Below are 24,878 nucleotides of genomic sequence, written 5' to 3' on the forward strand. Positions count from 1 at the left end.
ACAGTCATACATTGAACATACAACATAAAAACAAGATTCCGAAGAATCTCCAGGATGTTCCTCTTCCCCTTCGTGGGTCCTATCGTTAATCATTTCCTCCTTCATCTTTTATGATGATCCAAAATCTTCTACCTCTCCGTCGTGTCTAAATTCCCCATTAAACCACAAGTGATATTCCAATCCTGCTAATGATTTTTAACTGTTTGCAATGGTTTTTAAGACAAATCCCCCCCATTCCTTATTAAAATTTTGGTCTTCCCGATTTCTGATTCTTCCGGTCATTTGGGCCATTTCGGCATAGATAGACCATCAAATTGATCTTCCATTCTTCTCTGGTAGGGACTTTTCCAATGAGTGGGAACTGCAACAAAATGTTGCAGCATGATCCTCACCACCAGCTGCAAGGGGTCCTCCTGCTCAGGAGGAGAAAAAACCTGGAGAGTTGCTCCAGGACAGGTATTCTAAGCCGATAAAACAAGCAACCCCCAACCCCAACCCCCACTAAATCTGCAAAAAACAACAACGGGCAAATGCTTATGTTTGGGACTTACTCCCGAATAAATGTTCTTTTTTTAATTAAAAAAAGCAAAAAACATAAAGCACAGAGGCTGTCAAGCGCCTTCCTCTCCCTTTCGCCGAAAGTTGCCTTTAAGCAAGAAGAAAACCTTGAGTTGGAGGTGCAACCAACGAGTCGCCAAGGGTAGAGCGGAATTTCAGTGGAAGGGCATGTGACTCGCCCGCCTTCGGACTACAATTCCCGAAAAGTCCCGCGAGAGGCGCGGCTCGCTGGCTGGTTCTGTGGAAACGGCGCGGCCGGGCGCCGAGCTGCCCTTGCGCCGCGCGCGGAGACGTCGCTCAGTCATGGCTCCCCGCATCTTCCCCATTGTCAAGTGAGTCGGGCGGGCCGTCTTGATTTCTTTCTGTATTTCTTTTTCTCCCTTCGTTAAATGGGGAGCAAGAATGACCAGGTGGAAAATGCCTCCTGGTTATTTCGGAGCCTTTGCAAATCCCAGCAGCAAAAATAGGAAAAGGAACACCCTTCTGTTCCACCCCCATTTTACTTTTGCACAATGTTCTGAGCTGAAATGGGCATTTTAAAATTTAAAAAATATATCCATATTCGATATGCTGGTGCCCAGAAATATTAAAAACAGCTTTTATTCCTTCTTTGGTTGTTATGGCTAGTGGCTGAGGCAAATAAAGATTATTCTGCAAATCCTGATAACAAAACGGATCACATTTTGCAAAATATATCTCTGTGAGCTCTTTCCACCGCAATCTGTTGGATCCAAACAGTCCCTTCCACCTCCCATTTCATTGGCAAATACTAATATTAATTCAACTTCCACCTGTTCTGAGTGTTGTACAAAAGCTTGATAATTTGGGGCAGGGGCGTAGCCAGGACTTTTGTTGGGGGGACAGAACCTCAGCTTGCTATGTATTTTTATTGATTTCTGCTTTGGCTGCGCCCATGATTTGGGGGTTAATTTTGCACCTGTCCCCTCTTTTTCCAGGGCTGCCCTCTGCCTATTAACACAGCCCCCCTATATATATATATATATATATATATATATATATATATATATATATATATATATATATATATAATCAGCCCCTCTCATTGTGTCTATGGGCTGCAGAAGAGGAGGAAGCTTTACCTGTTGGAATTCTGCCTGTCCCGTGACCAACACAAGTTGCTTTGACATTTTGCTGCCCTTTGTTAACAAATTCCTTGGTGCCTCTGAGCACATGCAGAGTTCATCCCCTTCCGCTGAGGAAGGAAGTTTATTATTTCTATTATTATCTATTAAATTTCTATACTGCCCAGTGCCCTTCATCCGAAGATCACAGGGCGGGTTGTGGCATAAAAACACAAAAGGAGACCACAAAATACATGACAAAAAAGAAAAACCCAAACCAATAACTCATTATTAACTTTACCCGAGAATCCTCTTGCACTGCTTCTGATCTTAACTGGTTCTTCCATGCAAAGTGTTATATTTCTCATATTTTATGTCCACTGGAGGTGTGAGACTTTCGCATACTTTGTCTTCACAAGCACCCTGGAGAGGTAGACTACGGCTATAGACGAGAGAAAGCGAGAGACTGGCTCCCTCAAATTGTGCCTTCTGTGGGGCTTCTGGTGGCAACTGCGAAATCCTTTATATGCCTTTTGCCAGTCTCTTCCCTTTCCTGAGATGGCTCAGTAGGTAGAGCATGAGACTCTTCATCTCACGGTTGTTGGTTCGAGCCCCGCATTGGGCATTGCAAGGGGTTGGGATGGATGACCCTCGGGGTCCCTTTCAACTCTACAGCTAATTAATTGATCTCTGTTTTTATGCATATTGTGTTGTTTTTATGATGTTAGCCGCTCTGCGCCCGGCCTCAGCCGGGGAGGGCGGGATACATTTTTTAAAATTATTATTATGATTTTTTCTGCTCAGGTTCCTGGTCAAAGGTGGCTTGGCAGGGGGGGCCATCTACGTGGTTTACAGCCAAGGTTTGCTGAGCGGGGGCGAAGAGGGGGCCCGAGCTCTCCGAAAAGCCCAAGAAGCGCTCCCCCCAGCTGTGGAAGAATGGGCAAAATATTTTGGCTGGAAGGTAAGAGTTCATCAGAGTGTTTGGCTGCACTGTGGTTCCCCAGACCTCTTGAGTATTATTATTATTATTATTATTATTGTTTAATTTTTAGTATCTGCTCTCTCTCTCTCTTTTTGCCATGGCAACTCAAACCGGCTCCCACATATTTTAAGCAAAAAGACGGCGCTTGCACGCCTTAAAACTAGCATTGTAAAAATAAATAAATAAAATAAATAAACCCCAAAGGCCATTCTTTCTCTTTTTTAAAAAACTAGATCAAAGCTTCCCACCCACGCATAAGGCAGGGAGTCGCCACTGAAAAGGCCTGTCTGTTTTTACAAGTGCTGGCTGGTTTTGTTCTGAAAAGCGTTCGAGTCAAACTTGTTTTTATATATGTTGTTGTCGTTTAGTCGTGTCCGACTCTTCGTGACCCCATGGACCATAGTACGCCAGGCACTCCTGTCTTGCACTGCCTCCCGCAGTTTGGTCAAACTCATGTTTGTAGCTTCGAGAACTCTGTCCAACCATCTCGTCCTCTGTCGTCCCCTTCTCCTTGTGCCCTCAATCTTTCCCAACATCAGGGTCTTTTCCAGGGAGTCTTCTCTTCTCATGAGGTGGCCAAAGTATTGGAGCCTCAGCTTCACGATCTGTCCTTCCAGTGAGCACTCAGGGCTGATTTCCTTCAGAATGGATAGGTTTGATCTTCTTGCAGTCCATGGGACTCTCAAGAGTCTCCTCCAGCACCATAATTCAAAAGCATCAATTCTTCGGCGAATTTTTATTAAACTTTCTGTTTTACAATTAAAAATACTCATTTAGATGTCCTTAAAATATCAATGACTTCCCCTCTTCTCTTTCCATAGTTCATTTTGCATAGCATAAAGCCCTGCCTATTTTACACAAACTAAACCATTCGGTATTCCATAATTGCATCCATCAAAATCAGCTGTACACAGTTATTTCCCATATATTCGATAAACGCTTTCCAATCTTCTCTAAACATACTGGTATGTTCTTCTTGTTCTCTTATTCTGTATGTTAAATCTGCTTAAGTTGCCACTCTTCTTTAGTTGGGACCTCACTCGTTTTCCATTTTGTGGCTAACAGAAAACAGTTGCATACATAAATAACCTTTTTTGACACCTGGGAATTTCAGTCTGAATTATCCCCAACGAAAAGGACTCTGGGGAGAAATTACTTTTAAACATTTTTTCAATTCGTTATAGATCATTTCCCAATACTCTTTTACCCTTTTACAAGTCCACCACATATGAAAGAAGGTTCTCTCCACCTCATTGCATCTCCAGCACTTATCTGATTCAGTCTTTATACATCTTAGCAAGCCTAAAGATAAAGGGACCCCTTGCTCTAGGAGGCTAATCTCAGTGAGGCCAAGAACTGCTGATACAGCCAGACACATTATTATTATTATTATTATTTTCACTTCTATTCCACTTTATATTTTTAAGAAGAAAAATCTCAGAGCAGTTTGCAACACGCTAAAACATTAAATGAACCAATCCAGAATCGAAACATTACTGAAGAAAATCAAACATAAAATACGCATTCAAAGTGATCAACAGAAAACTAAAATCTTTAGAATACTAAAGATTTCAAAAGGAAGCATGACAAGAGGAGGCCAACTGCAGAATGTGCATTTAACCCAGCAAAGATAATATATATATATTTTTAAAAAGATCTTAAACGTTTCAAAAGAAAACCTTACTGAAGGAAGTCAGGTATAAAATGCAGGTTTAAAACAGCATAATTAGAAGGCGGTATCACAAGCGTGTTGTCTTTGTCCATGGAGTTTTCTTGGCAGGGATACTGGAGTGGCTTGCCAGTTCCTTCTCCAGGTGGATCACGTTTAGTCAAAACTCTCCACTATCACCTGTCCATCTTGGGTGGCCCTGCATGGCATAGCTCATAGCTTCTCTGAGTTATTCAAGCCCCTTCGCCACGACAAGGCATTGATCCATGAAGAAGAATCCTTGGAAAAGATCCTGATGTTGGGAAAGATTGAGGGCACTAGAAGGGGATGACAGAGGACGAGATGGTTGGACAGTGTTCTCGAAGCTACGAACATGAGTTTGACCAAACTGCGGGAGGCAGTGGAAGACAGGAGTGCCTGGCGTGCTATGGTCCATGGGGTCATGAAGAGTTCGACACGACCAAATTACAACAACAACAACAATCACAAGCATATTGTATTTATTTTATTCATTAAATTTATAATTGACCTTCATCTGAAAAGCTCCAGGCGGCCTCCTGACCATTGCACGAATGCTCTTTGGGGCTGGTTGGAATCCAGTGGCTTCTGACAGCTGACAGGTTCCCCACACCTGCTCTAAACAGATTTCTAGGTCTTGAACCCAGAACCTTTTGCAATGCAAGCTGCTTTCCAAGGCGCCACCAGCCTTTTTTTATATGCCTTGCTTGTGTTCTTCATTCCCCCAGCTTCCGGCTGTCCCAAAGACTGAATTCTCTCTCTGCAGCTTCTGGAACTCAGGTAAGGCTTTTTAATTCAACCCCTGCCACATGCCAGTTCCTATTATGTCCTTCTCCCTGGGATTTCTTGACCATCGAGCACAAGAAGAGCTTTTCTGGGATCAGGCCCATAGAGTCGTATTCAGAGGCAGGAGGAGACTGGCTTGCGGTTTGGTCTGCTGTTAGATCTTTCAAAATGAAAATACGTGGTTCCCCCCCCCCCCGACTGTAGCAGATGAAAAGAAGCCTTGTTGGCCCTCTGCAATGGTAAACATAACCCCTTAGAATCTGCCCTAAATCAGGGGTCAGCAAACTTTTTCAGCAGGGCGCCGGTCCACTGTCCCTCAGACCTTGTGGGGGGCCGGACTATATTTTGAAGGGGAAAAAATGAATGAAGCCCTATGTCCCACAATTTAAGTTCTGCAACCAGAAGGGTCCGCAGAGTATCCACTTTTGTTTCCCACCTGTTATTATTTATTATATACCGTATATTCCGGTGTATAAGACGACCCCCCCCCCAACTTTTCCAATTAAAATATAGAGTTTGGTATATATTCGCCGTGTAAGACTACCCCTCTTCCACCGCACACCAAATAAAAATTAAAGAAACATCAGATTTGATTTCAATATGGTAATTTTAATTCGACAGTTTCCCTTTAAAAGCCTTCAAAATCCTCCTGTTCATCATCTTATGTCATAAGTATATCAATGACATATTGTGGTCTACAAGGCAACTTCCTATGCTCCTGTGGGGAGAACTGGGTTCCATTGAAACTCGATGGCCTTTTCTCCACATCCTTTCCTGGGAGAGCTGCCCTTTCGCCACCGCTTCTTGCCCCCCACCCTGTTTTGGGGCTCCTTCCACCCACCCAGAAGGCAGCACTTGCAGAGCAGAAAGACAACAGCCTTCTCCTTCCAGGAAAGCCTTCCCGGGTGGCTGGGCACCCAGCTCAGCCCCCTCTCCCTCTCTAAAGCAAGAGCACCTTCCACCTACCCAGAAGGTAGCACTTGCAGAGGAGAGAGACAACAGCCTTCTCCTTGCAGGAAAGCCTTCCCTTTTGTTCCTGTACCCTGCACGCGGCTTCGGGTGGCTGGGCTGAGCGGGCTATCCTCTCTAGGACTCCTGCTCAGTTCCTTTTAACCCCTAGCACGCCGAGCACACCCAGCTCAGCCCCCTCTCCCTCTCTAAAGCAGGAGCCAACAGTGCAAGAAAGCTTTCCCTTTTGTTCCCTTTTGTTTGTCGGGCGGCTGGGCTGAGCGGGCTATCCTCTCTATCCTGCTATCCTGCCATCTCACTTCAGGCACCCCCATGTGCCGATGAAGAGGCGCCCCTGCAGAGAGCAGCCCTCTCCCGAGCACACGCTTCTTCAGGGACTCCTTTAGGGAAACTGTGCCATGCCGTTTTTGAGCTCCCCCCACCATATGCGGCGACTGCTGATTCTAGTACCCGGCGTATAAGACGGCCCCCCAACTTTTGAGACGATTTTCATGGGTCAGGAGTCGTCTTATACGCCAGAATATACGGTATTTACTTATACCCCAACTTTTATTCTCGACAGGGACTCAAGGTGGCTTATGGATAAATATTAGGACAGCTGAAAACGTAAGGGGGGGGGATAAGCAATCCTTTTTTAAAAAAACACAATCTTTGCCTTGGCTCAGGCACCCCCAAACTTTGGCCCTCCAGATGTTTTGGACTACAGTTCCCATCATCCCTGACCACTGGTCCTCTTAGCTAGGGATCATGAGAGTTGTAGGCCAAAACATCTGGAGGGCTGCAGTTTGGGGGTGCCTGCCTTGGCTGCCCATTTTATGCTGTTTATTGTGTTGATTTCTCTCTCCTGGGAGCTCAGTGTGGAAATACATGGTTCTCCACACCAACTCAGGTTAGGCTCCAAGAGGTGCTGACTAGCCCCACCGTCACACTCAGTGAGCTTCATGGCCGAGTGGGGATTCGAATCTTGGTCTTCCAGGTCCTAGTTCAACACTCTTAACCACTGCACCACACTGGCTGTGTTTTGCTCTACACTCAACCCCGGGAGCCGGCTTCCCTCTGGTGCAAAGGGTGCCGAACGGCCAGGATAGCCTTCCGCCATGTGTTGTGTAGCACACTCAAGTCCGAAAGGAATCGCTTTCCCTTGCTTTCCAGAACAGTCACTGCCTTGGGGCAGCAAAGCAGGTGGGGCTTATGCAGACCTGCACAGGACTGGGAAAGATAGTTTGAGTTAGCTATCCTTTCTTGATTACTGCGTTTGCAATTGTCCAAGATAAAATCTATTTTGGAAAGAAGAAATGAGCACTGAGCCACCGATATTTCACAAGTGGGCTCTTTATTTACTGTGTTTGCTATTGTTTAAGACAGGGGTCAGCAAGCTAAGGCCCGTGGGCCACAAGCGGCCCACAGGGGTCATTTAACCGGCCCACGAGCCACCCCCGAACCGAGCTGCCTGTTCGGCGAGTCCCCACGCACTGCGCTAAACTGGCGTGGGGACTCGCTTCCGCGGCACCGGAAATCACATCTGCACATGCACAGACGCCAGAAATTGAGGGCGCACGCACTTATGCATGCGCGCGATCCAGCCCACGGAGGGATCTCCGCTGGAGTGAACCGGCCCAGGCGAGGTAAACCTTGCCGACCCCTGGTTTAAGATGAAACCTATTTGGGAAAGAAACTACTTTTGCCATTTTTATGGACCTTTATTATTAGTTTGCAGACAGTTGCCTTGGTGATACTTTCTTGTGTCGGTTGCATATGCTTTCAATCATAGCAGGGTGTTTTAATATGTTCTGAAGCTTTGGCATTGGGGCTGACTGCTCCCAGTGTGGGACCAGGACCTGACAGAGCAGGGTTCAAATCCTCCGCTCAGCCATGAAGCTCACTGGGCGACCTTGGGCCAGTCGCTGCCTCTCTCAGCCTAACCTACCTCTCAGGGTTGTTGTGGGGAAATAAAATGGGGAGAAGAACCGTGTACACGCCACCTCGACCCTCTTGGAGAAAACGTGGGATAATTGCAACAAACAAGCAAATGGAAAGATGCCCACCTGCCCTGCAAAAAAAAAAGATGCACAGACCATTTGATGGGGACTGAGCATGCTCAGTGACTGCCAACTTGACTGACCGTGGGGGGAATGGAATTCTGAGCAGGAATATCAGTCCATGCTGCAACTTTCCGTTGCAGTTTCTCGCTTCTTATTTTGTTGTTGCTCTTCTTGTTGTTTTCTGCAGGGGTTCGGACGACAATTGGCGCTCTCTCCGTAGCCCCCACCAGGGCCTGTGAATATACCCAGCATGGATGGAAGTACATGAAGGACCTTGTCAAATGAAGCCCCTCCAATAAGGCCCCCTCTTGCCACCTTTAATGGGGAGGTCTTCAGCACCAGAGTCTGGCCCCTGTTTCTCAAGGGCTGCAATAAAAGACTTTATAATGAGAATAAGAATAATTTATTATTTATACCCCGCCCATCTGGCTGGGTTTCCCCAGCCACCCTGGGCGGCTCCCAACAGAATATGAAAGACACAATAAAACATCCAACATTAAAAACTTCCCTAAACATGGCTGTCTTCAGATGTCTTCTAAATGTCAGATAGTTGTTTGTTTCCTTGACATCTGGTGGGAGGGTGTTCCACAGGGCGGGCGCCACCACCGAGAAGGCCCTCTGCCTGGTTCCCTGTAACCTCACTCCTCGCAGGGAGGGAACTGCCAGAAAACCCTCAGAGCTGGACCTCAGTGTCCAGGCTGGATGATGGGGGTGGAGACACTCCTTCAGGACTACAGGGCAAAGTCTGTTTAGGGCTTTAAAGGTCAGCACCAAGACTTTGAATTGTGCTCGAAAACATACCAGGAGCCAATGTAGGCCTTTTAGGACCAGTGTTCCATGGTCGCGGCGGAGTTTGAGGTGAACGGGGGCTGTTGCAAACCCTCTCAGGTGGCCTTAAAAATAGGTTTTTTTGCGCAGCGCCGTGTTAAAAACTCCGGAACTCCCTCCCGCAGGAGGCAGCGATGGCCCCCAACTTTGATGGCTTTAAAAGAGGATTAGACAAATTCAAGGAGGATGGGGCTGCGTGCTGCTGGACTGATCCGATGTCTGTATGAGAGGCTGCTCCCTCCATATCAGACGGGATTTCTTGTTTGCTAGGAATAATCCCTTTATGGAAAGGATCAAAGGAGGAGTTGGGCACTGGAAGCCCCCTGCAGTGTTTGGATTGTGGGAGTTTCCTTGCCAGTGCTCCCGCCACTTGGTTTATTAGCAAAAGAACAGCAACAACAGTAGTAATTTTATTATTCGTACCCCACCCATCTGACTGGGTTGCCAACTCTCTTCCAGTACAGAATTCCTTGCCCCAACTTGTCTTGTACATTCTGAATTAGTTGTAGTTTCCAGGTCACCTTCAAAGGTAGCCCCACGTAGAGCGCATTGCAGTAGTCCGTGGTTCCCAACAGGTGGTCCGCGGACCCCCAGGGGTCCGCAAGCTATGCCAGAGGGGTCCGCAAGATGCTATTAGAATAAAAAATATATTAAATATATTTCGTATGATAACAGATTTTTTGTTTTGGCCGCTTCCTGCATGAGCAGAGTCTAGCGCAAAACTAGAATTAGATAGAGGCAGTAGTTCTGCTGTATGCCGTTAGGTGGTGCTTTACAAACACTACTGTTTTGCAAAGAGGCAAACTAACGCTCACCTCCCCAAGATGCTTTGCGTGCGTCGGCTTCATTTGTGCGCTACTGCGCAGGTACCCTGTCTTCTCCATTCCCCTCCCTCCTCCCTGGCACGCGCTGCCTCTTTGCAAAACAGTAGTGTTTGTAAACAAAGCGTTGTTTTTCGCGGAAGCTACAGTTCGCGTAGTTAAAAATGGACCGTTGGTTAAAAAGTGGGTCATCTCATTAAGAACTGAAAATTAAAACTAACTGTATACTGATGGAGTACTCTGTTGTAACTGTAAAAAACGTATAAATATAAAATATAAAAAGACTCTTAATTTGGCTCTCACTTTTTAATTTTAGGATTAGGAATTAATGGGGGTCCTTGTCACAATAGCGGCTCGATGAGGGGTCCTCGAGAAAATTTTGTTGGGAACCCCTGGTCCAAGCACTTTCAACTGCACCCGGGAGGGGTCCATCGCTGGTAGCTAACCAGAGTTCTGCGGCAATGTTCAAGTGAACCAGATCCCTCTCCTGGGTGCCTCCTAGACTTCCTTGCTTTCTTCAATGGCTCTTCCTGCTTCCCATTGCTTCCCTCTCCCTGAGCATTGACACTCTCCCCCCCACGCTTCATAAACGACTTCATTCATTCTCCCCCACAGTCCTTGAAGGGCCACATTCACACCCAACTTTTAAAACCCACTTTGAAACAGTCCTGGCTCTCCCCCCCCCCCAATAATTTTTGGAAACTAGTTTGCTAAGTGTCCTGAGAGTCCTTGGGAGACCCCCCCCCCCACGATTCCTCACAGAGCTACAATTCCCAGAGCGCTTTAACTCTCTTTGCAGGGAACTGTGGGAATTGTAGCAGCGTAAGGGCAATGGGACAGCAGTTGGGTGGGCGGTACCCATTGAGCACCGCAGAACAGGAACAATGGAAGTACCATAATTTTGGGGCTGTTTGCCTGTGCAGGAAAAAGGGAAAGGGTTACACCAGGCATGTACAAAATCCATTTCTGGGGCCTAATCCGGCCCGCCGGTTGATTTAATCCAACCTTCGTGGCAGGTATAAGTCCTGGGGTAAAATCCTAAGGAAAGCTCATCAACTTCAATCCTAAAAAAAGTTCAACAACTTTGGGTTAAATCCTAAAGAAAGTTCAACAACTTTGGGGTAAAACTGTAAAAAAAAAAAAAGCTCAACGCAAATTAATCAAATCTGGCCTTCTTTGAAAAAAAGTTTAGGCACCCCTCGACTCTACACTGATTTGGTGGTGACCCCACAAAACCCCCATCCACTAAGCATCAAGCCTGCTGCTCCCTGGCCCACTTTGCCCCTTGATTTGCATAGCCACGCCTCCACAGCCTGTTTTCTTGGTCACACAAGAGTGTGACGGAACGATGGAGCGCTTCCTGGTAGCTGGTAGCATTTCTTTGCAGGAGTCTTATCAACAAGGATGGAGAAGATCGAATCAGGATTCAGTGTGACCATAACAGATGAGAGAGCTGGACCCCAATGAGCAAAAAGAATTTCAATGGGGATAAATGCAATGTTCTACACCAGGCACCCCCGAACTGCGGCCCTCCAGATGTTTTGGCCTACAACTCCCATGATCCCTAGCTAACAGGACCAGTGGTCAGGGATGATGGGAATTGTAGTCCAGAACATCTGGAGGGCCGAAGTTTGGGTATGCCTGCTCTACACTAAGGAAGAACAAATCTAAGCTTGGTGCACAAATATAAGATGGGAGACACCTGACATACTAGCAGTGCATCTGAAAAAGGATCTAGGGGTTTTAGTCGATCACAGACGTAACATGAGTCAACGGGGTGATGCAGCAGCAAAAAAAGCTAACACTATTCCAGGCTGCATCAACAGAAGTCTAGTGTCCATATCAAGGGAAGTAATAGTACCACTCTGTTCTGCCTTGGTCAGACCACACTTGGAATACTGTCTCCAGTTCTGGGCGCCACAATTTAAGAAGGATGTTGACAAGCTGGAAGGTGTGCAGAGGAAGGCGACCAAGATGATTAAAGGTCTGGAAACAGCCTTGTGAGGAATGGTCGAAGGAGCTGGGTATGCTTAGCCTGGAGAAAAGGAGTCTGAGAGGAAATACGAGAGCCATCTTCAAATATTTAAAGGGCTGTCACGGATGATGGAGCAGGCTTGTTTTCTCCTGCTCTGGAGGGCAGGACTCGAACCCATGGCTTCTAGCTACAAGAAAGGAGATTTCGACTAAACATCAGGAAAAACTGGCAGTATGAGCCATCCAACAATGGAATGGACCCCGACGAGAGGTGGTGGGCTCTCCTTCCTTGGAAGTTTTTAAGCAGATGTTGGATGGCCATCTGCCATGGATGCTTTAGCTGAGGTTCCTGCATTGCAGGGGGTTGGACTAGATGACCCTCGGGGGTCCTTTCCAACTCTAGGATTCTATGAAAAGCTGCAGGCTCAGGATATTCAAACATAGTCCCGCAGACTGCCTTTTGAAGGAGTGGGGCTCTATATAATGGTTTCATACTCCTGCCGCAGGGATTCGATATAGATCTCCTCATGTTCCCAGTAGAAGAAAGCATGCTGGTTCTCTGGGTGCTGGTTGAGAGAAATCTTCTTATCGGAAACCCTCGTCGCTCTCTCATCTACAGGAAATGGGGAGAAAAACACTCAGCTTCTCTCTCTTAAGAGGTGGGGGGATAGAGAGGGGTGCGCTGCCTGAATTTTTTTGGAAAAGTTGCTCGTCCAAATGAAGCCATGTTTTGCACGTACTGTGTAGAGTAGCCCCACTGAAATTAATGGATATGACTAGCTTAGGTCTGTTAATTTAAATGGGTTCTACTTTGAGTAGAGCTTAGCTGGATACAGCAGCATGATTTTTATTTTTATTTTGATTATCATTTGAAATAGCCAAACTGAAATACGCTCTTTGTTTCAAATGCTGAAAACCTCTCACTTCACCTTACCTTCCCCACGGTCAGTAAAGATCTTGAAAAGGGTTCTTACACTGCAAGACAGGCCACCGGGGAGGGGGTTAAAAGCGGCTGAAATGCACCTTTCCCCCAAAGTACCTGTTTCAGTGTCGACCGTCCTCCCAAAGAGGAAGATGGTTGCTGCCATCATAGCGGCCAATGTCAAAATCATCAGAAGGATGGCCCACCAGCGTGTCTGCGGAGAGAGGGGGGCCACTGATAATAATAATAATAATATATTATTTATACCCCGCCCATCTGGCTGGGTTTCCCCAGCCACTCTGGGTGGCTCCCAACAGAAAAATAAAACACAGTAATCTTTTAAACATTAAAAGCCTCCCTGAACAGGGCTGCCTTCAGATGTCTTCTAAAAGTCTGGTAGTTGTTTTCCTCTTTGACATCTGTTGGGAGGGCGTTCCACAGGGCAGGCCCCACCACCGAGAAGGCCCTCTGCCTAGTTCCCTGCAACTTGGCTTCTCACAACCAGGGAACCGCCAGAAGGCCCTCGGTGCTGGACCTCAGTGTCCGGGCAGAATGATGGAGGTGGAGATGCTCCTTCAGGTATACTGGACCGAGGCCATTTAGGGCTTTAAAGGTCAGCACCAACACTTTGAATTGTGCTCAGAAACGTACTGGGAGCCAATGTAGATCTTTCAAGACCGGTGTTATGTGGTCTTGGTGGTCGCTCCCAGTCACCAGTCTAGCTGCCGCATTCTGGGTTAGTTGTAGTTTCCGGGTCACCTTCAAAGGTAGCCCCACGTAGAGCACATTGCAGTAGTCCAAGCGGGAGATAACTAGAGCATGCACCACTCTGGCGAGACAGTCTGCAGGCAGGTAGGGTCTCAGCCTGCGTACCAGATGGAGCTGATAGACAGCTGCCCTGGACACAGAATAAGCCAGCAGGTCATGGTTTCCAAAACCAGACGGTCGTGTTCTCCCACCCAGGGTCAAAATCTGAAAGTTGGGCGTCAGAGGTGGGTTCCTCACTCCTCCAAACTAGAGATAGATTGAATCCTCAAGCAAAAGGATTCAACCACAACCAGGAGGGGCCTCTGATTTTCATAAGCCCTCTTTCTTGCTATGGGTCTCGGGCATGGGTCTTTGCCACCACCTCCCTCCTGTGCTGCAGGGGGGTTGGGCTAGATGACCCTTAGGGGTCCCTTCCAACTCTATATGGAGTTGGAAGATACCAGATACAGTGGTACCTCGGTTTACAAACACAATCGGTTCCGGAAGTCTGTACTTAACCTGAAGCGAACTTTCCCATTGAAAGTAATGGAAAGTGGATTAATCTCTTCCAGACTGGTCCGCAGAACACTCAACCTGAAGCGTACTGAACCCGAGGTGTGAGTGTAATTGGTTCTGGAAGTCCGTACTTAACCTGAAGCGTACTTAACCTGAAGCGAACTTTCCCATTGAAAGTAATGGAAAGTGGATTAATCCGTTCCAGACAGGTCCGTGGAGTACTTAAACTGAAAATACTCAAACCGAGGCGTACTTAAACCGAGGTATGACTGTACTGAACCTGGGACTCTTCCTGCATAGAAATGTAGAGTTGCGAGGGACCCTGAGGGACATCTGGTCCAACCCCCTGCCATGCATCTTTTGCCCAACGTGGGGCTCGAACCCACGACCCCGAGATGCAGAATCCCACGCTCTACCGACTGAGCTATCTTCTCACCGAGCCACGGAGAGTCTCTGAAACCTGCGCCTCACCTTCATCCAGGTGGCGACGTCTTCCATCTCGATGAAGTCCAGGATGAAGTTTTTCACCCGAGCAACAGGCCCGTCTTCATCGACAAATCGGCAGATATGGAATTTGTCACAGTAGCCAGCCTTGCCCCCACACGGCGAACCTGGAATCAGCGGGATTTCGGAGCCGTTGAAGAAACGGCCCCAGGCGGCAGAGGCAGTGCTGGCGCAAGTGTCGGCTCTCCCTGGCAGAAGTCATTTAGGAAAAGAGAGTTAGCCAAGACCTGGCGCCAAAACCAACAAGGCTCAGGGGCAGGCCAATTTCAATTTTCTTTTTCTCGCCTGCCTGGCAGGTCTTGCCCACATGGATCAGCTGCCGAGACCAAAGGCTCCCACCTTCCCACAGCTCCCTCCTCTCCAGGGCTTTTCCCAAGCCAGGGGTTTCCAACAAAATTTTCTCGAAGACCCCTCATCGAGCCGCTATTGTGACAAGGACCCCCATTAATTCCTAATCCTAAAATTAAAAAGTGAGAGCCAAATTAAGAGTCTTTTTATAAGAGTCCAGGGAGGAGGGAGGGGAATGGAGAAGACAGGGTACCTGCGCAGTAGTGCACAAATGAAGCCGACGCGTGCAAAACATCTTGGGGAGGTGAGCGTTAGTAGAATGCGCGCGCTGCCTCTTTGCAAAACAGTAGTGTTTGTAAAGCGCCACCTAACGGCATACAGCAGAACTACTGCCTCATCTAATTCTAGTTTTGCGCTAGACTCTGCTCATGCAGGAAGCAGCCAAAACAAAAATCTGTTATCATACGAAATATATTTGTGAGGGACAGGGGATATCGCGAAGTCCCTCCCCTCCTGAGTTCAAGCCAATCCCCGAGCACAGGGGGAAGCAGAGAGAGTTCCGATTCCAGTGGGGAAGCAGGAAGTCGTGTCCGAGGCTCAGGCAAGGTAGAGGAGCCAGGGTCCCAGGTGGGACAGGAAGGGGCGAATAAGGGCGGGAGACCCATCCCCCCAACTCCGGAATTACGCAGAAAGAGGAGGGGAAAGAGGATGGGTCTGCCAAAGCTTTTGTGTTGGAGAAAGACGCGCCAAAAGCCATTAGGAGGTTCTGAAACCGACTGACCACATCACTCCGTGTAAATAGCAATGACTTAAGCACTGTAAATACGCAGCACCAATAAAAGAATAAAATGCAGAGCTGCGTAGCGTCGTTACTCTGAAGTAGTCCACTCCGGCCACTGTGACAGCAACCTCCTAATCCTTTTTGGGCTACTTTGGAGTTGCCGGGATGAGCGTGTCAGAGGCGGAGAGATGGCGGCAGATCGCGGAGCAAGCCCAGCAAGAACTGCAGCAGCTGTCGCTGCAGGCGCAGGGGGAATTGAAGGCAGCTAAAGAAGAGACTAAGAAGGTCCAGGACGACCGACTACAACTTGCGGAACAGGTGAGAGCGCTACAGGAAAGAGAGCAGGAATTAAGGGCGGTGGCGGTAGACCTCCAAAACAAGCTGGATGCAGAGAAAAACAAGGCGGGAGGGGCACCCCAAGTCCAAGTGCTGCCAGGAAGGAGAGCCGGGACGCTAGTAAGCAAGTTTAATGGAGACCCGAAGGAATATCAGGGCTTTGAGACTGAGATTGTGTATGCTCTTGAGCTGCACCACGATGAGTTCCCTGATGATGAGCACAGGGTAGCGTTTATTGTGGAGCACCTTACCGGGGCAGCCAGGGAGTGGCTAAGACCGTTAATTGCAACAAAGAATCCTTGCATGAAGAATGTCAAACTATTTCTAGAAGGTTTGAAAACGATGTATTCGTCCGATAGTCATATGGACCAGACTAAGGAGGAACTTCACAATTTACGCCAAGGAAATATGACAGTTCGCGCGTATTGGGCGAAATTCACCATGCTGGTGCACAGATTGGGGTGGGAACTAGAGTCACCCCCAATGCAAGCGGCGTTCTACTTGGGGTTGCATGAGGAGGTGAAGGATGAGCTCTCGAGAGGTCCAAAGCCCAGTAATATGGATCAGCTGAGCAAAGCGGCTCTGGCGGTGGGGGTGAGACAGGAATCCCGGTGGAGCGACAAGCAAGCAACGCGCGCAAAGCGGGCTTGGTTCCCACGGTCGCAGGAGAAGCCACTCCCCCAACAACCCTTTCAAGCCACGCCTGGGGCCAGTCAGGACCAGGAACCCATGCAGATTGATAGCGCGCGCGCGCGCGGGCTTTTCAAACCCCAGCGGCGCCAAGACGCAAGGAGGGAAGGGGTGGGAATTGCTTTCTCTGCAACTCCCCCCAGCATCTCGTCAGAGACTGCCCACATCGCAGGGAGTGGCAAGGAAAGGCGGGAACGGTTGTGCCCTCCCCCACTGACGCAGCACCACAGCAGGGAAACGGGAAAGCCTGGCTGCAGGAGACAAGGGGCAGCAGCCAGGCACAGTCAGCAGACAACAGCCCCAGCCCACCCACCCGCACAGAGAGGAGCAGAGCCAGCCCACCCCTCCCAGAGCAGGAGTGGTTCTAGAAGTGACGCTCACGCTCCCAAATGGCTATCCCCTGACAGTCCTCGCCTTAATTGACAGTGGGGCGTCAGCGAACTTCTTCTCGAGGAACTTTGCAGAAGAGCACCAGATCCAGCTTCTGCAGCTGGATTTTCCTCTGCACGTGGCGACCATTGACGGCAGAGAGCTGCTGGGAGGGGCCATCACTCATCAAACCCCCCCCATGAAAATGACGGTGGGAAGGCACTCAGAGACACTGGCATTCAACGTCACCACCATCTCAGACCCCCCCATCGTCTTGGGCATGAGCTGGCTGGCGCGCCACGACCCCTCCATCAGTTGGCACCAGAGATGCATCACTTTTGGATCGGACTTTTGCCTGGAACATTGCATGCAGCACCAACCAGGGGAGGGGCCTCCGATAGCCACGGTGGCCACCATGCACGTCAAAGGGGGTGAGGCGATACCCAAGCCGTACTGGGACCTGCAGGAGGTCTTCAGCGAAGCGGAGTCCGACCACCTACCCCCACACAGGCCTTTTGACTGCCAGATCAACCTGGTGCCAGGGGCAACTATACCCCCAGCCAAGCTGTACGCCATGTCAGACCAGGAACTGGAGGATCTGCGCGCTTTCATCGACAAGAACCTCAAGCGGGGGTTCATCAGAGAAAGCAAGGCAGCAGGGGGCAGCCCGGTCTTCTGGGTGGACAAGAAAGACACGCAACAGCGCCGTCTGGTGGTGGATTTTAGACGACTGAATTCAGTGACAGAGCCAGTGGCTTTCCCCATGCCCAGAGTGGATGATCTCCTGACAGCGGCACGCAGGGGCAAGATTTTCACCAAGCTAGACCTGAGGGGGGCGTACAACTTGATCAGGATCCGGGAAGGCGATGAATGGAAAACCACGATGTTCACGCCTCTGGGCTCTTTTGAATATCTGGTGATGCCCTTCGGGTTGCAAGGGGGCTCAGCATGCTTCCAGGCCTTCATGCACCACGTCCTGGGGTCCCTCCTCTTCAGGAAATGCTTGGTCTTCCTGGATGACATCCTTATTTACTCCAATGACCCAGTGCAGCATGTGAAAGATGTCAGGGAGGTGTTGCAGCGCCTGAAGGAGAACCACCTGTATGTGAAGCTGGAGAAGTGCAAGTTTCACACCAAGGAGGTGGACTTCCTGGGCTACAAGCTGTCAGACAAGGGGCTGGCGATGGACAAGGACAAGGTGCAGGCCATCCTGGACTGGCACAGCCCCAGGACGCGCAAAGATGCCCAACGCCTACTAGGCTTCGCCAACTTCTACAGGAAGTTCATCAAGAACTTCTCTCGCGTTACGGCTCCCATCACTGACTGCCTGAGAGGCAAGCAGAAGTTCAGGTGGACACCAGAGGCGCAAGCAGCGTTCGAAAGCCTCAAGAGGGTGTTCGCCTCAGACCAGAACCTGTTCCACGTGGTTCAGGACGCGCCCCTACGCGTGGAGACAGATGCTTCTGATAAAGCTGTGGGCGCCATTTTGTTGCAACTGGACGCCAACAGAGAGTGGAGACCCTGTGCCTTCTTCTCCAGGAAGTTGACCCAGCCAGAGCGAAACTACACGGTGTTTGATCGGGAACTTCTTGCGATCCACGCTGCGTTCCAGCACTGGAGACACTTCCTGGTGGGCGCCAAGCACCCCATCCAGGTGTGCACGGACCACAAAAACCTGGAGTTCTGGAGAACTGCCAGGGTGCTCAACCAGCGGCAGATACGGTGGGCAGAGTTCTTCTCGAACTTCAACTTCTCCATACACTACATCCCGGGAGAGCAGAATGTCAGGGCGGATGCCCTCTCCCGCAAGCCAGAGTACATGGAGGAGGAGGCGCCACCGGCACCCAGGCACATTTTCCCCCCGTCAGCATGGTCCTGCGGAGCAGCAGTGGTGAGCGAGGCAGAACTCACAGCACTGACGGCAGCGGATGAATTTGCCAACCGCATCTTCAGAGAACTGAGAGGGGGGGGGAGCAGGCAAAAGACTTTGCAGAACGCAGGGGGCTGCTTTTCTACAAGGGTGCACTGTACCTGCCCACCACCCAGCTTAGACGTACGGTCCTCAAGCAGATGCACGACAACCCAACGGCGGGTCATTTTGGGAGGGACAAAACCACTCACCTAGTCATGAGACACTTCTGGTGGCCAGGGGTGAGGGAAGATGTTCGAGACTATGTAAGGGGCTGTGACACCTGCCAGCGGGCAAAGGTGGTCAGAGCAGCGCCACCGGGATTGCTGGAGCCCTTAGCCACGCCACACAGGCCGTGGGAAGTGGTGTCCATGGACTTCATCACAGATCTGCCTTCTTCCAGGGGCAAGACCGCAGTGTTGGTGGTGGTGGACCTCATGTCCAAAATGTGCCATTTTATACCGTGTGCCAGGGCGGTCTCTGCAGAAGAGACAGCCAAACTGTTTGTGGATCACGTATTCAGACTGCATGGATTACCCTTAAGGGTTATTTCGGATCGTGGCCGCCAATTTGTTTCCAGGTTCTGGCGGCGGCTCATGAACCTCTTGCAGGTGGAGGTCAGCTTGTCGACGGCTAGACACCCGCAGACCAATGGACAGGCGGAGAGGGTCAACGCCATTCTGCAGCAGTACCTGAGATGTTACGTCAGCCAGAGGCAAACGGACTGGGTGGATCGCCTGCCACTGGCAGAATTTGCCTACAACAATGCGGTGCACGTCTCCACAGGGGTGTCGCCCTTTAAGGCCAATTACGGGCGTGACCTCAGATCTTTCCCAGAGAGGGAGGGGGAGGAGGAGGAGGAGGGCCCACAGGCTGAGGATTGGGCAGAGGAACTGGAGACGGTGCACCAGCAGCTCAGAGAACACTTGGAGAGAGCCAAGGAAGCGTACAAGAGGGGGGCAGATCGCCACAGGCGACCGGGGGAGGTCATTAGGGTGGGGGACAAAGTTTGGTTGTCCTCGGAGGGCCTTCCCATCAGAGGGCGATGCAAAAAGCTGGCGCCCAGAAGGTTGGGCCCCTTCACGGTCACGCAACAGGTCAACCCGGTGGCATACAGGCTGGCACTGCCAGAGGACATGAGGGTGCACCCAGTGTTTCATAGATCGCTGCTGTCGCCGTACAGGGAAAGCAGCAGGCTCCAAGACAGCGAACAAACCCCTGAGGGAGGGGGGGAGAGGGAAGGCAGGGAGCAACTCAATGAGGCCACAGCCATCCTGGATTCAAGGTGGGGGGTGGGGGGACTGGAGTACCTCATGGCATGGGAGGATGCTCCACCGTCCCAGAATGAATGGGTCCCAGCCACTCAGATACAGGAGGAATTCCTGGTAGAAGAATTTCACGCCCTCTTTCCCCATAGACCCAAGCCCTGGCACATGGAAAGGGAGGGGGAGGGGGAGGAAGCACGGGAGAGCAGTTCACCATGGCGCTGGGAAGCGGAGTTTGAGGAACCAGAGGATGAGGTATGGGTGTCACCGAGATCCACCCAGTCAGAGGAAGGAGCAGATTGGCAGAACATTTTTACCCCCACCAGCTCTGACGCCACAGACTTTTTGGGATTCCCGTCCTCCCAGGCGGAAGGGGGGGGCTTGCAGGACTGGGGGGAGGTGTTCACACCAACGGGCTCGGAAAGCACTGAGTTCTTAGGCTTCCAGTCGTCACCGACACCTGGGGGGGACCTGGGGAGGGGTGAAGGAGAGCTTGGGAGGGGGGTGGATGTGAGGGACAGGGGATATCGCGAAGTCCCTCCCCTCCTGAGTTCAAGCCAATCCCCGAGCACAGGGGGAAGCAGAGAGAGTTCCGATTCCAGTGGGGAAGCAGGAAGTCGTGTCCGAGGCTCAGGCAAGGTAGAGGAGCCAGGGTCCCAGGTGGGACAGGAAGGGGCGAATAAGGGCGGGAGACCCATCCCCCCAACTCCGGAATTACGCAGAAAGAGGAGGGGAAAGAGGATGGGTCTGCCAAAGCTTTTGTGTTGGAGAAAGACGCGCCAAAAGCCATTAGGAGGTTCTGAAACCGACTGACCACATCACTCCGTGTAAATAGCAATGACTTAAGCACTGTAAATACGCAGCACCAATAAAAGAATAAAATGCAGAGCTGCGTAGCGTCGTTACTCTGAAGTAGTCCACTCCGGCCACTGTGACAATATTTAATATATTTTTTATTCTAATAGCATCTTGCGGACCCCTCTGGCATAGCTCGCGGACCCCTGGGGGTCCCCGGACCACCTGTTGGGAACCACTGTCCCAAGCAATAGGAGACTACGCCTGCATGAAGCTAACTTCTCTCCCACTCTTTTCATGCCTCTCCTGATTCTGTGAGGCCAGGGGGAAGAAGAGCTGGTTGCATCAGAGAAGAGAAGACACCTGTGACTACAGCTCGGTCCAGTATACCTGAAGGAGCGTCTCCACCCCCATCGTTCTGCCCGGACACTGAGGTCCAGCACCGAGGGCCTTCTGGCGGTTCCCTCGTTGCGAGAAGCCAAGTTGCAGGGAACTAGGCAGAGGGCCTTCTCGGTGGTGGCGCCTGCCCTGTGGAACGCCCTCCCATCAGATGTCAAAGAGAAAAACAGTGACCAGATTTTTAGAAGACATCTGAAGGCAGCCCTGTTTAGGGAGGCTTTTAATGTTTAATAGATTATTTTATTTCATTTTTCTGTTGGAAGCCACCCAGTGTGGCTGGGGAAACCCAGCCAGATGGGCAGGGTATAAATAATAAATTTATTATTATTATTATTATTATTATTATTATTACTACTACTACTACAGCTGGACTCTTCTCTGCCTCTTGGCCTCCCACCTCTTCTGCTTCAGCCTCTGCTTTCGGACTTCTCTCTGCCACAGACTCTTCCTGCTCACTAAACCCGGTTGCCTCTTCAGATTCCGACACCTCCTCCTCCCAGTCTTCTTCTTCTGACCATTCTGCGTCATCCCACCATCCCTCCCTGGGCTCTGAGCAGCCTTCCCTTGGGGGTTCCCCAGCATGGTGGGCGTGGCCAGAAGAAGAGGTGGGATAGGTTGGACTCCCTGTCACTTTGGTCTTTCTGGCAACCCCTTTTCTCTCCCCCTCCCACCTCTTTCTCTCTGCCACCCCCTTCTCTCTCTGTCTCTCTCTCTCTCTCTCTCTCTCTGCCACACCTTTTCCTCTAGTCCCCACCCCCCTTGCACTTCCTTGCCACCTGTGCAAAATTAAGACCAGAGCTTTCCAGAGACCATTCCCACACAAACCCCCAGAAAAGTCAAGGCATAAAGGGCCAGTTAGAGATTTAAAAAATGAATTAGCACCTGGAAGCTGGCAGCAGACTTGGCACCTCTCTCTCAGGGAAGTGGAGACACAATCACACTGCTCCAATTCGTGCCGCACGCAGAGGGAGCCCACGCAGAGCTTGAAAGAGACAGGGAGAGGAAGGAAGGCTCTCAACACCCAGTATATGGAGGAAGAGTGCACCAAGGCTTGGAGGTACCCGCTCCTGGACGTCACGGCCGATGGCCAATGGCCTCCAACTTTCTGAAAACTCACCCCGTTCAGACACACCCGGGACTGCATGCCGCAGAGGGTGAAGTTTGCTTTCGGAAGGGGTGCTGGGCACGTTGCTTCTGCCCCAGAGCAGGTGCTTTCTGAAGCGCAGTCAGTCTCTGCCTGGCATCGCTCCCCTCGGGGTTTGGGGGCACATTTGTGGCTGCAGCAGAGTCCCTGGCTAGGGCTGAAAAACAACACCACACATACATGAAAGAACTGTCCAACGTGCTCTGCAAAATCCTCAACTGGACCACTCTGCAGACTTATAACTTCCACTGTAATGACATTCTTATTCTGGCTGTTCAAATGGGGTTCATAGAATCATAGAGTTGGAAGAGACCACAAGGGCCATCCAGTCCAACCCCCTGCCAAGCAGGAAACACCATCAAAGCATTCTTGACATATGCCTGTCAAGCCTCTGCTTAAAGACCTCCAAAGAAGGAGACTCCACCACACTCCTTGGCAGCAAATTCCACTGCCGAACAGCTCTTACTGTCAGGAAGTTCTTCCTAATGTTTAGGTGGAATCTTCTTTCTTGAAGTTTGAAGCCCATTTCAAGCACTTTCTTCTCCGGAGAATGGAAGTTGGGGAGAGGGGAGGAGGAAGCAGAAAGCAGAGCCAGTACCTTTAGCTATGGATGTTCTGCCGCAAAACTACAAATCTAAGGGGGGTGGGGGAAACCGATGATCTATTAGGCCAGTGATGGTGAACCTATGACACGTGTGTCAGACGTGACACGCAGAGCCCTCACTGCTGGCAGGCGCCCCATTGGCCCATTCACGATGTTGTTGTTGTTTCCCCCCCATTTGTTCTCCCCCTCCTCCTCACGCTACAGCTTGTCTCAGCTGTTAAAACCTGGAACCTTTTGTTGTTGTTGCCGGTAGCCAGAGATTGCTTTTTTAACCCTTCCTGTGCTGTTTCTTCTGGCGCTTTGGCAGATGATGATTGGGTGTAACAGCGTTCATTTTTTAACCTGTTCTATGCTGGGTTTTTTGGCGCTTTGGCAGACTATGTCGGTGCTGCGTGTTAGTTCCAGCGAAGGCATTATTCGTCATTTATTTCTGTTCTCTTCCCCCTCCCCAAGCGCAGCAGCTTTGGGGCATCCCCCCCCAAAAGCAAAGTACCCCCCAAAAAACCTCCAAAACTTTGGTCAGCAGCTCCCCTCAAAAAGGTCAACAACTCTGGGCACTTTGTGATAAATAAGGGGTTTGGGGTTTGGTTTGGTTAAATAATTAGTTTTTGGTTTATTAAATACAGTTATATATTACAATTATAAATTTTTGTTATTTAAACTATAAGGAAATTATGGGTTTTTTTCTCGAAGAGACACACCACCCGAGTTATGCTCAGTTTTTTGGTGAATTTTGACACACCAAGCTCACTATATTAGGCTCATTCTTTAGCTACTTAGAGGGCAATTAACCCCAGAAATTTGCAGCGGCGAGGCATGAACTGATGCAAAACATAATTTATAGGGAGCTGGATTTGTAGGATGCTGACATAGATAATCTGCTGCAACCTGCCTCCCCAAAATTAATGGGTCTACACACACACACACACCCCATTGTGACCCTGGGCAACGACACCGCTGCGTGGATGTTTGTGTGTCATACCTGAATCGGTCTCCTTTGCAAAACCCAAAACAATGTAGAGATAAAGCACCCGAGGAAAGGAATTTTGCTAAACTTCTCTCTCCTGCCATTCTCGTTTTTTTCAGGATGGGATGAGTTCTTGACAAGCCGAAGGATTAAAAAAAACCCTCAACCCCTTTGTTATCCACACATGTATCGGACAGCCCAGAATTTCTACCAAACCATAGAGGAAAATGCACCTACAATCCAATGTGTGCGCACACCAGGGATTATCCCTGACTGTTTTCAAATTGATCTACCTATTGAACCTTAAGGACTGAAACATTCCCTTTTAAGAACAAAATAAAGAGAGCTGAGATTCTCAGAGTGCTGTATTCAGCACCCAGAGCCTACGAGGAAGAGGCAAAACAGGACAAAGGAACAAGATGAGCTTGTGGAGTACGGAGAGAGGATGGAGGAGAGGTTTAACGGTAATAATAATATAATAATAATAATTTATTATTTATACCCCACCCATCTGGCCGGGTTCCCCCAGCCACTCTGGGCAGCTTCCAACAAAACAATACAGAAATCAAACATTAAAAGCTTCCCTAAACGGGGCTGCCTTGAGATGCCTTCTAAAGGTCTGGTAATTGTTGTTCTCTTTGACCTCTGGTGGGAGGGCATTCCACAGGGTGGGTGCCACTACCGAGAAGGCCCTCTCTGCCTGGTTCCCTGTAACTTGGCTTCTCATAGCGAGGGAACCGCCAGAAGACCCTCGGCGCTGGATCTCAGTGTCCGGGCAGAACGATGGGGGTGGAGACGCTCCTTCAGGTATACTGGACCGAAGCCATTTAGGGCTTTAAAGGTCAATACCAACACTTTGAATTGTGCTCGGAAACGTACTGGGAGCCAATGTAGGTCTTTCAGGACCGGTGTT

At 49.8% G+C, this 24,878-nt stretch overlaps 2 protein-coding genes across 3 annotated transcripts in view; one reads left to right on the plus strand and one right to left on the minus strand.

Annotated features, from left to right (window-relative positions):
* The first annotated feature begins 839 nt into the window (after positions 1-839).
* MICOS13 (mitochondrial contact site and cristae organizing system subunit 13) lies at positions 840-8,499 on the plus strand. The gene is made up of 4 exons (XM_035120393.3): positions 840-890; positions 2,445-2,601; positions 5,038-5,089; positions 8,294-8,499. The coding sequence occupies exons 1-4, from the start codon at positions 862-864 to the stop codon at positions 8,389-8,391; spliced, it is 336 nt and encodes a 111-aa protein (XP_034976284.1). The 5' UTR covers positions 840-861; the 3' UTR covers positions 8,392-8,499.
* A 3,321-nt stretch (positions 8,500-11,820) lies between these two features.
* LOC118086073 (disintegrin and metalloproteinase domain-containing protein 10) overlaps positions 11,821-24,878 on the minus strand; it is a 35,114-nt gene continuing 22,056 nt past the window's right edge. For both annotated transcript variants that reach the window (XM_060275399.2, XM_088672953.1), the window contains exons 12-16: positions 22,368-22,551; positions 22,133-22,232; positions 14,386-14,606; positions 12,769-12,865; positions 11,821-12,342 (exon numbers count right to left, since the gene is read on the minus strand). In XM_060275399.2, the coding sequence (XP_060131382.1) occupies positions 12,206-12,342; positions 12,769-12,865; positions 14,386-14,606; positions 22,133-22,232; positions 22,368-22,551 (739 nt within the window). In that variant the 3' untranslated portion in view covers positions 11,821-12,205. The remainder of the gene's footprint in view (positions 12,343-12,768; positions 12,866-14,385; positions 14,607-22,132; positions 22,233-22,367; positions 22,552-24,878) is intronic.

The sequence above is a fragment of the Zootoca vivipara genome, chromosome 6 (genome assembly GCF_965207765.1).
Source record: "Zootoca vivipara chromosome 6, rZooViv2.hap1.1, whole genome shotgun sequence".
NCBI classification, from domain to species: Eukaryota; Metazoa; Chordata; class Lepidosauria; order Squamata; family Lacertidae; genus Zootoca; species Zootoca vivipara.

What these genes read in the sequence shown, in the direction of transcription:
- MICOS13 (XM_035120393.3), top strand. Translation starts at nt 862, where the DNA reads ATGGCTCCCCGCATCTTCCCCATTGTCAA. An exon ending in CGCATCTTCCCCATTGTCAA is followed by an intron (nt 891 to 2,444) that starts GTGAGTCGGGCG and finishes TTTTCTGCTCAG; the next exon opens with GTTCCTGGTCAAAGGTGGCT. An exon ending in CTGCAGCTTCTGGAACTCAG is followed by an intron (nt 5,090 to 8,293) that starts GTAAGGCTTTTT and finishes TGTTTTCTGCAG; the next exon opens with GGGTTCGGACGACAATTGGC.